The sequence below is a fragment of the Haliotis rubra genome, unplaced genomic scaffold (genome assembly GCF_003918875.1).
Source record: "Haliotis rubra isolate DU_JTF1 unplaced genomic scaffold, ASM391887v1 Scf736, whole genome shotgun sequence".
NCBI classification, from domain to species: domain Eukaryota; kingdom Metazoa; phylum Mollusca; class Gastropoda; order Lepetellida; family Haliotidae; genus Haliotis; species Haliotis rubra.
The window spans coordinates 517,413-528,894 of NW_025767453.1; the positions used below are offsets into that span (position 1 = coordinate 517,413).

At 37.1% G+C, this 11,482-nt stretch overlaps 1 protein-coding gene across 4 annotated transcripts in view; it reads right to left on the reverse strand.

Annotated features, from left to right (window-relative positions):
* Positions 1–9,506, reverse strand: part of LOC124259773 (proteasome activator complex subunit 3-like) — a 33,742-nt gene extending 24,236 nt beyond the window's left edge. The window contains exons 1-3 of one of the 4 annotated variants that reach the window (XM_046693974.1): positions 9,374–9,506; positions 4,990–5,041; positions 208–270 (exon numbers count right to left, since the gene is read on the reverse strand). In XM_046693974.1, the coding sequence (XP_046549930.1) occupies positions 208–270; positions 4,990–5,034 (108 nt within the window). In that variant the 5' untranslated portion in view covers positions 5,035–5,041; positions 9,374–9,506. Of the gene's footprint in view, positions 1–207; positions 271–4,989; positions 5,042–9,334 lie in introns of all 4 variants that reach the window. The other 3 variants (XM_046693977.1, XM_046693976.1, XM_046693975.1) reach the window with 3 other exon arrangements.
* Positions 9,507–11,482: the final 1,976 nt, after the last annotated feature.

Genomic DNA, 11,482 nt, shown 5'->3' on the forward strand with positions numbered 1-11,482 from the left:
GGAGCAGATTGATCGATACGGCAAACACTGTAAAATCAAAACATGCAAAACATGCACCAGAACAAAATTTCATGCTACAAGTGTTACCAAATTAACATATATATGATATAATATGTAATATAAGCATCTGCATATAAACAACTATTTGACTTATTAGTACTGAAGCTGAAGAACTAGGATCCGATTATTGATAGACTTTTTAGTCACCTGATGCAGATTTTCCAAAGCCATGATTCTCTGTGGGAAAACGTCATTAACCAATAGCTCGGCCTGAAATACAGAAACATTAATCTCTTGTCACAACAATAACAACATGAATAACAAAACCAGAATTGTATTAAGTGTAAAAGTATATTGAAAAACTATGCTAGTACTTGTGTACCTAGGTCATCTTAAAGCTGAAGAGATATAAGTATTGTGAATAATTTCTGAAAAGGTATTAGCATACTATTCACTGATGGTTCAACTAAATCTAATAATGTTCATACACAGTCTAAGTAAACTTAGGCTAAATATTATTCGTTACACTACTATACTGAGTCTAACTAAACCTGGTAGAAGGTCGAGCCAGCTAACCTTTTGGACTGACCAATCAGAACACAGCTTACCAAATCACAAAAGTTAACATTCGCACATACCGTTTGAACCTTTATCTAAAAAAATCGAACGATTCCGAATGCTATTTTCCGCACGATCGCTTCCGAGTGATACACGCAATGGGTAAACAGTCGCTGAAAATAGCGTTTTTGTCAATATTCATGGATGTCATCTTGCGAAAGTATATAGAGGATATTATATGAGTGCCCATGTAATACTATGTTTACGACATGAGTGCCTAAATGTTGGTATTTCCCGAGCGAGAGCAAGGGATATGCCGATATTTAGGCACGAGTGTCGTAAACATAGTATAATATGGGCACGAATATAATATTCTGTTTACTACTGAAGTCGTCAAATTGAGAAAAATAAACCCAAATGTACTTTCAAACATAGGCTGGCTACCCGCCTGTAGAACGCAACATCATAGAAGAAACGTGACGTCATAGCATTGTTCATGATGTCATGTCACCATGACAAAGTGATATTTTGCCCTAGGAAATCGTATGAAAAATATGAATCGCGATATGTTTGCCCTCGTAGGTAATAAAAGCAAATAGTAACAATAAGCGTAGAAACCCATAAGGTATATACTGCAGGTCAAATATCTGTGTTTTATGCAGATTTTCGTTTGTTGACAGATCAGTGTCAGCAACCAGGGAAGAGAAAATCCAAAAACTGTTTTGTAAGTCCTGCCGAACCCTAAAAAGTAGTCGTCGTCTGATTGGTTAAATCCATTCGGCCGCCTCGCGTTTGACTGAACAGTCATAGGTCGCTCAAAGGTTAGCTGACGCGACCTTATACTAGGTTTTGTTACGACTCAGTATAGCAGTGTAACGAATAATGCTGAGCCTAAGTTTACTTAGACTGGATTCACAGAATGCAAATTAACATGATAAATACTTCATAACTTGTAATGAAATCACTTCTAAGATCTAATTATATAGTTGAAGACACAAGGCTCTGTAAGTCACCTGAATCTTTCAAAAAATACTTGCATTGCATTAGTAGGGTAAACAGAACTTTGTAAACAATACCTTTTTACTGCCTGTCCACTGTACATATATTGAACATGAATGAATAACATTGTTAATTATAATGGCCAAAAGTAGACCAATTGATGATCAAATTTAACATTTAATGAAGTAAAATGGACGAATGGACAAAACACTCTGACATATAATCACTTTCACTCTCAATACGTACAGTTCATTTGAGCTAAATTGCAATTTTTGTGCTACAGCTGCTTTTGATATTGTCTTAACATTTTGACTTTCGAACTCAAAATCGTTTTACGGACTACTTGAAAATGAAATGAGGAAACTTCAAAGTCTTTCAAGTCATTTCAAAGACTGTTGCACTTGATCAACTTATCTAATATTGATTCATTTGGCCTTTCATCAAACTCATTCACATAACTGCTACCCTTTCCTAGTATATTACAAGGTTTTACACGACACATAATTCCTGCGTATGACGAGTCAAAATATTTTCAGACGAGTCAAAGCTGATGCAATATTTTTTCAAATAAAAGTACCTAAAATCCAAATATCTCACTAAATACAATAACTATTCACTGCATCAGATTACTTACAACAAAGAACATTGCAGAATGTGCTTTCAGAGCCCTTGATATATTTATAATTAATAATGGAATTATTTTACTGTCAAACTATTTTCACACTTCCAAAAAAAAATTTAATGTGAGTCACCATGACTCTCATTTTGCAAAGTCTATGTAAATCCCTGATAATTATACCAATTATTCTTATGTACTAGACCCATGAAGATCAGTGCTAGAATAGGTCTTCAGTAAGCCATGCTTGCCGTAAGAGGCGACTAATGGAATCTGGTGGTCAGGCTCGCTGACTTCGTTGGCATATGTCATCGGTTCCCAATTGCGTTGATTGATGCTCATGCTGTTGATCACTGGATTGTCTGGTCAAGATTCCATTATTTACAGACCGCAGCCATATAGCTGGAATACTGCTGTGTGGCTTAAAACAACCAAACCAAAAATCTTATCTACTAAATAATGTCTGTGACCAGAAAATTAGAAATGTCCTCATGTTCATGTCAATGATGTCCGGTACACATTGTTCATGTATGCAAAATTCATGAGTCTCAAGTATAAACCTTTTACCTTCTGTGAGCAATCGTCGGTAGTCCACTAAAATCTTGTCTACAACCACCACACTGGAAACACTGTCAATATTTACCCAGGTAACAAAATATGTAATTTGGGTCAAGGTAAAGACAACATTGTATATGGTCATAATAGGTTCTGCAAACTGACTGTTTGAACAACCGTTTTCAAGACTAACCATTTGTACATGCATGAAAACAGCTTGGTGAAGTACAAGCCCCCTACACATACCCCAGTAAAGTACCTTACATCTATTTGAGAAATCTAAGGTATTTCCACTGTAACGCCATCACTTAACAGTCTAATGCAAGATACAATAAAACAAAGTCCAAAGCCTCAATCTACATTAATATAAAGGTAGCAATTGACTGCATTTCAGGTTTGAGAAAACAGATGTCTACTGAAAGACAATCCTAAAACAGAAACTCCTATGCCTCCAGCTACCTTAATGAGTGTGTAAAACTTCCAATTGTAAACATGTCTTATGTACCAAATTCAAAACCAAGTCCTAGTGTTCATCACTAATTCCTCTAGATACATTTATAAGAACTTCCATCTTAATGACATCACTTTTAGAACTTCAGAGACTGGGATAGAGAACTTTGACAACGGGCCATTTTCAGGATTATTAGCCATTTTCAGAATTTAGAATGGGCCACTGCCCTTTCATCAATAGTAAACTTCAAAATTTTAATGGGCCATTTTTTTTAATAATTTTAATTGCCTTTCCCAATCCCTGGAACTTACTGTTTAGACACATCTTTAAGACTTACCTGCAGCTGTGTCAATAATACAGTCCTATTAAAAGTCAGTTTAATGACTTGAACCAACTCACTTGATGTCTTTCTGTTGAAAACATGAGTACTGGCTATAATCATAACATACAGGGATAGGGTAAGATTACAGAATACTGGATACCTTCTGCCATCTTTGAAAGCATGCGAGTTTACTTAGGGTTAGGGTAAGGTTTAAGGTTAGGTTTAGGGATGGGCTGACGTGACACTAAACAATATGGCTGATAGGTATCCGGTATTCTGTACCCAGGGATAGAAAAGCATACTTCTAAAGGTGCCATAGGGCACTAGACAAAAAATTTAGGTGTGCCTTTGTGAAAAAAACCATGCCAATACTTTTTGATGATCAAGTAAAACAGAAAACATCACAATTATGCCAGTTCAATATATATTGTAATAAATCAGTAAACATCATGTAAACTAGTCTGTCTCAAAGTCCCTGAACCACATAATTTTACCTTCTGCCCCGCCCTTTCTGTAATTCCTATAAACTAACCCACAAACTGTGTTATTATCAAAACATCATTTCCTGATATGCTCAATGGCATTCAAAATGGCCACACTCATGTTAAGCTGTGAAATTAAGATAACAGTTTGATGGGGTGGAAAAATAGTTTTTGAGTGATTTAAATTGGTCACAGTTGTCTAACAAAAAGTTCCATTTTTCTAATCATCAAATGTATCATTTTGATAACTATAAATGTGCTGCCAGGGCACATCGAAAATATTTTATCCGTGTCATTTCAAAATTTAATGTGCCATGGCACATAAATCCAGGACTATTTTTCGTTCCGACATATCATTGAAACACAAGGGCACTACCAGAAGTTCACATAGACACTACCTTCTAAATGACTATCATAGTGACCTTGACCTTATGTAAGTTGGATATAAACAGCACTTCAGCCATATCTTCAAATTTCAACTTAACCATGTTACCTTGGAAGGAATCCCGAAGGAGGTTTTAGACATTTATCATGCAGGTGAAACCCTAGACTAAGGCTTAGTCTCTGAATATATATAATTTTGATAGTAACGAACAAGCCCATTTATATTGAAAAGGAGCCCTAGGGAGACCAGAGAGGAAATCTAGACTTGCTTTATTTAGGGCTTTAGCACTGCAGAGAGGGCTTGGCAGTAGGGAGATTAATGTGGTTCAGGGACTGCGAGACAGACTAGTGAAACCCCTGAGCAGGAGTATTGTGTTAACAAAAAAAAGAAACAATCGGGACAACCTGGAATGCAATCCCACAATCATATGATCCTTAGGGATGCAACTCTGCACCAAACAAAAGGGACAAAGGTTAGTGCTTAACCAAACACAAAATAACAATACAGTAGATTTATTTTCAGGAATCAAACCTAGTTCAATAGTGATGTACTTGACACTTTGTCCACATTAGTTTGCCATTAATGGAAACATAATAACTGTGAAAATTCAGAAATACTTACATCTTTCTTTGTCTTCTCAAAAAAACTTTTCCAGCTGAAAAACATTAGATGACTAAAATAAATTGCAGGAAGCACTTAAGGTCTAATCATCAAATTACATAATACTTCAGAAATGTAAGTACTGCTTGGTAAACCCTTGAGATTATGACACTGCATAAGCAAAAATTGATGCAGAGAATTTTCCTTGGCATACAGATGTCAGTAAATTCTAAAATGAGAAAGAAAATCCTTCTCTATTCACATTAACGTAGTTATGTACTGGACATGTAGAGACTCGTTCTTCAGACAATGAGCCTAACAAAGCCACATAAAGATCACACTGAACGCAATATTGAGCAAACAGATAAAAAAAGAATAGTCATAACCATAAGTCTAGGAATTTGGTATGTTCCTCGTCTTATTTGTCATATGTAACAGTTTGACGAGTCACTGTTTGAATATTCTTGCAACTGCAAAACCATATGCCAACACACATTAGTCAAATGACAACACTTGAGTATAAGGGTCAAATCATGGTATTTATGATACATTTACGGATTCTCTGACAACTCTCACAGTTCCATATTATTTTCTCTACCTCTTAGCACTTTTTTTTTGTAGCAAAAAAACCCTCAAGCGCCTTGAGCATGTACTAGTTGTGTGGCTATGTGCGCTATATAAATATCCTATCATTATCAAATGAAGCAAGTCGAGATTTTCCTCAGGTTCAGTTTGCTTTATGCTCATAGGCACTTCTCTGATATTTATCAATAATCAATCGATATTTAGTTAATGATTATCAATCTGTATGATCTATATCGATACCAAGTCCTAATGGCAAGTTAAGAACTGCGCTTTCCAGCTCCCGCTGTATATTTTAGTCAAAATGCACATAAACTAAAATTAGTGGGCCCTTTGAGTCGGCTTTAACCGTAGTTTTCTGTACAAAGATTATGCAAGAATGAAGACAACCTGGTTCACAGTATTTCCCTTATTTTTATGTTTATCCTAACAACAGTGTGCCATATTCCTTCATTTATTCATCTTCCACTTATGTGTGTTTACAAATCCTGTAATACTTAATCGCCATGGCTGATCACAGGTCAGACTTATATTAAGTGGCAGCCAGTGATACTCCAAAGATCAGGAAACCGTAGCACTAAGTAAAGGCATTCATTCTGCAGAAAAACCAAACATGTCTATGGAGTATGATAGGAGCGATATATGAAAAGTGGGTGGACCAGGTTACTTGCTGACACATAACTGAAAATGGTGCTAACTGACAGATGCTATGTCTTGTAAGACTCTTGCTCTTCTGCAAGTCAGAGCAGATGTGACAAAATCATGCCTGATTGAGCCATTAAGGCACAACCAAAAGAAGCTACAGGTTCACTCTTGTCTTTTCTGGAGAACAACATATATGCGTGTACCCTTGTTTGCTGGAGCATAGAAATCTCAAGCCAGATCTTTTGACATCAGTGTCAACAACTGAAGCTTGCAATTTGTGGCAAACAAGCTGAAATTTAGAAAATAGTCTGGAGGGTGTCCAAGTGCAATTGTCACTCCTGGGGAGCTGACTGGCTTGGGGATTGAGAGCATGAGAGAATGTTGGAAACACCCAGGATCTTGTGATCTCTCACCTCTAGTGGGATGTTGTCTTTGAGATTGAAGAATGTGAAGGTGTGATCCAGTAGACTTTTGGAGTGAATGGATCTCACCTGATCGAACCACTGTGTCGCTGTCTGTTGCTATCATGAGTTGTGTTCCCTGCACTATTGTGTGCCATATCTAAATGGCTAGAAGAGCAGGTGGAAACTCTAAGCAGATGATGTGCCAATGGAGAAATGAGGCAGTCTACAGTCCAGAAGTCTGAGATAACATGCCAACATGGGATCTCTCACAAGACTGTCATTGATGTACAAATTGAAGGGGATCCCCAGCCAGTGTAAGAGTGCTCTGAGGGGTGTGTGAGAAAAAGCAAACATGGGAGTATGGTTAAATCAGAGGATGCAAGAAGGCATCCTGGAGGTTGAGTATGCCCAGGAAGTAGCCAGGCTGGGTGGTAGACTGGAGCTGCATAAGACCAACCATCTGAAACCAGCAATGCTTGTCCAACAAACTGTGACCGAATACTTTCAAATTGAAAATCATACACTGCTTGACAAATTGTTCTATGGAACCTGGAAGATGCAGCTAAAAAATCCTGGTCTAAAGACGTCAGGAGACAGAAGCTCTACTGCACCCTCGTATCCAGAAGAAGCAGGCTGCTGACCTGTACCATCTCCAAAAGATTGTCTGGGTATGGCGGTATCAGCTGCATGACCGTTTCAAGCACCTGTGCTATATAGGATAACTGGTACCTTTAGCATACTAAAAACATGCTATATACAGGCAATGAAAGAAATGATGACTAGTATGTGGAAGCATGGGGATCGGAGGATGTATTCAGGTGAATGTTCTACCTTGTTCCCCATTGTAAGATGATCAAAGCAAGAAAGTTGTCAAGAGATAAGTTGAAAAATTGATCAATAAACTGGTTTACAGAGGTAATTGTGTATCTGTACTCAAAATATATATAAAATATATAATCCATTTAATACATTCCCTGTGTTACTTTTGAGTCCACATAACGACACTAAAATTTCCAAGCCATAATTTTTGGTGTTAAGTGACCCAGGCTCTAAACTAGTGCCTTAAATGGGCTTACTGCAAAGACATCGTGGTAAATTTGTTCACTACATCTGAATCAAGAGAATGGTGATACAAAGGATAATCAAGGATTCTTATAAAATTGGCAAAGGCAATTATAAAAGGAAACACAACAATATGCAAACATGAAATAACTGAAGTTTTGAAGCAACAAAACATGAACAATTTCATGATAACATGATACAGGTCCAAATAATGCTAAAAATAAAAATATGCCAACAATGAAAACAGGTGTTCATCATAATATGCAGTTATTACACAAGCTGGATTGGAATTTACACCAACCACCTTGCCAAAATTGGTTTGTCTTATATTCACGTTATCATGAGGGTAACTTGCCTTCAGGGTGTTCAGACATTCCTAAAACAATTTTTTTTAGATTTTGTGTAGCATCTGCATGGAATGTGGGTATCCAAAGAAGTCTGTTTTAAATAATCAATGTGTTTTTGAATCTATTGACACCCTGACATATATCTTTTACGTATATCACAGAGGCAATAACAAGGATCTAACATGTCATATTTGGGATTACAATTTCTCAGTAATGCACAGTTCTACTACATTAAGGGGTTGAGTCCCATCCAGGGTACACAATGCTATTTTGAAAGTGGTCAGCTATAACAATATTATGCTATATTTGGCAGTACACTTTCTCAGTGTTGAGTCCCATCAGGGATTCAAACACACACTCATAAGTCAGGATCTAACCCACTCTGCCAACAGAGGTGTGCATGAGAATATAGTGTTCACATGCATTATACCGGATACCTGATGAAAATAACCCTAACCCCTAACCTAACCCTGCTAGGTATCCGGTAAAATGCATTCTTATCGAATATAGTTTTATACAGCAAAGCGACCATACCTATCGCCAGTACTCTGTAAGACTTCAGATTTCACAATTAGGCAAACAAAACAATTAATTTGTTCACATCTTATGATTTTCTCATTGAAAGTGAAACATTTCATGGCATTTGTTAATGGAAACAAGTAGATTTGTCAAAGCAAAACCATGTGCAACATCCTGAATGATCTCTGGAAGATATTTTGATGTAGAATCTGGGCTGGTTGAAAGGAAATAGGGAAAACCATTTTTCTACAATGTGATTGGCTTCATACATCAATGGCATTTATAATCTTTATTGAACAGTGTGTTTTTCTTAATCCAGTCAAGCTGGCAATTAGTATTTTGGCACTAATTCAAAGAAATAACACACTAGGTTTGTCTTCAATTTATTCTGCACAGCATTTAGGTTGTCGCCAATAATAGCAACTGAGAGACAAAATGTCCAGTTATATCCCAGACTTTCAGGGATTTTACATCTAAGTAGGATCCAATAATATTAGGACAATTGCTAATAATTGCACGCATATCTTTCTTGAATGTCGTTACTGATAAATTATCGTCTGCAACGTTCCTTGAAATTCGTGCAGACGAACATATTGAATGATCACTGTGTATGACAACATAATTTCAACACAACCATTCGTGAAATTATTGAAGCACTCCCCAAAACAATAACCTCCATGAATCCAATGGTGGGAACGTTGGAAATACTGATGAACGTGTAATACAAACAACCCAATCAACTTCAAAACTAAGAAAACGTGGTAACGACTTTAGAACACAACTTTTCAAATAATGTTCGTTTTGTACCTCTAAGTCGCTATCTAATGTAGAAGTGTTTCGAATTACCTCTTTCACCGAAGAGGACTCTTGTTTAGGCATTGTTGTGTATTTCTACAGAAACAGAACGAAAAATATTAAGAAAGACACGACAATATGCCAATCACACGCGTCTTCCGCCAAAACTTCCTTTCGTGACGCACATGCGCAAACGGAAGAATATAAGGGAGATAATGCATACATTACACGGCATACGAAACATTGTTGTCTTATATATGAAAAATGTTGGTTCGATCCTAGCCTACTGCCTATAATTTTCTTCGCACAATTTTCGAAGGAGAAATTTCATGAATTAGTAAGTGTATTTCGTTACCTTTGTGACTGTTTACCACTCGATAATTGCGCCAAGTAAAAAATACAAAGCTAATAGTCCTTTGTTATCATTTATTTCAATAAAGAAAGATTTGGGGGAAATATTAGGGTGAGGTACGATTCTGGACCATCTTGTGCTATTCTGGACAAGCCGAATTCAAACTCGTACCCTATAAGATGGGTATGAACACGAGATCTACTTCAAACAAGAACGACAACTTTTGATCTACTGGCGTCTTATTCCATTTGGACGCGGTCCGTTTGTTCTACCGTTACAGTGGGAAGATCGCCTATGTATACATGTATACCACTGGAATAAAGTAAATGTGCATATTTTACCTTTGCCATTTTTAATGCAAGAACATAATGACGTGATTTGTGGTGTTTTCATTAATTACTGTTTAACTGTTGACAGGATAATATCGAAATCTGTATGGTTTGACACTAGCTATCGTGACGCGCTTGAAGAGAAGTGATGTACTAAGTCAGTTCACAAATTCACTACCGTGTGTGTCCACCATTGGCGTTGATGCAAGCTTGACAACTACGACGCATAGACTACACTAAGCGATTGAAGAAAGCTTAGGAATGTCTGAACCAACACTGGTTCCAATTCAGCTAACGTCGATTCTGGGCTTGACGTAAACGTCGCTCCATTTCACCCCAAGCGTGCTCAATAGGGGACATGTCCTGAGAAACAACTGGCCATTGAAGTACCAAATCTTCTGCTGTGTCAGGAAATCTGTCACAACACGAGTGACATGAGGACGGGCATTATCTTGAACTTTAGTCTCTGTCCATGAATAAACGGCAGCACATGAAACCCAATCATCTCATCTCTGTATCCAGACCTGTCAGATTGCCATTGACAATAGCAAGTTATAAGTTATGTCCAACCATGGGAATAGTCTACCGTTCTTAAATTTTTAATATCGGGTGAGTGAACTTCAGGTGTCAAAAGCCCGTTGAAGATCCGGGTTAGAATTGATCTTCAGTAACCCATGTTTGTCGTAAGAGGCGACTAACGAGATCGGGTGGTCAGGTTCGACGACTTGGTTGACACATGTCATCGCATCCCAATTGCGTAGATCTATGCTCATGCTGTTGACGACTGGAATGCCTGGTCCGGACACAATTATTTACAGACCGCCGCCATATAGCTGGAATATTGGTGAATTCACTCACTCACTCAGGTGTCAAAAAGCATGCAAAAAAGTAAGTTCATTGTGCACAAAGTGTATGTGCCAGGCGCGATACTTGACATCACATTTCATGCAAAGTGCTTTGTTACATGTTTATTTAGGGTTATTTTTATAACTTTTCAAATAACTTCTATTTTATGCTAGTTTATGTTATACACAGTTACCTTTTTCGTTAGTATACACATGGAACATTTTGTTTTGCCATGTTTGTTTCATTTCGCGTTAGATTTGCCATTATCACTTGAAGAGTCAATTAATCCAGATAGCAGTGAGTGAGTTTAGTTTTACGCCGACCGGAAAATGTTTTGTCTTATGAAATGGGTAGTGTTGGAATATAGCTTTGATGTTGTATGGACGTTGCATTATATATATCATGTTTAACTTGCACAATTGATAAATACCAATTAATTTAAACTGCGAACTTTTACTCTATATTATTTCCTGACCACCACCACCCACAAAACAAGATCAAACAAACAAACAAACAAAACCACCCCAAAACTAGCTAAATCAAAACAATCATAGTAATCTTTGAAAACTTTTCACCTTGAATACAATGACATGAATATATGTTCTGCTTGTATACATTACCTGACATAATAGC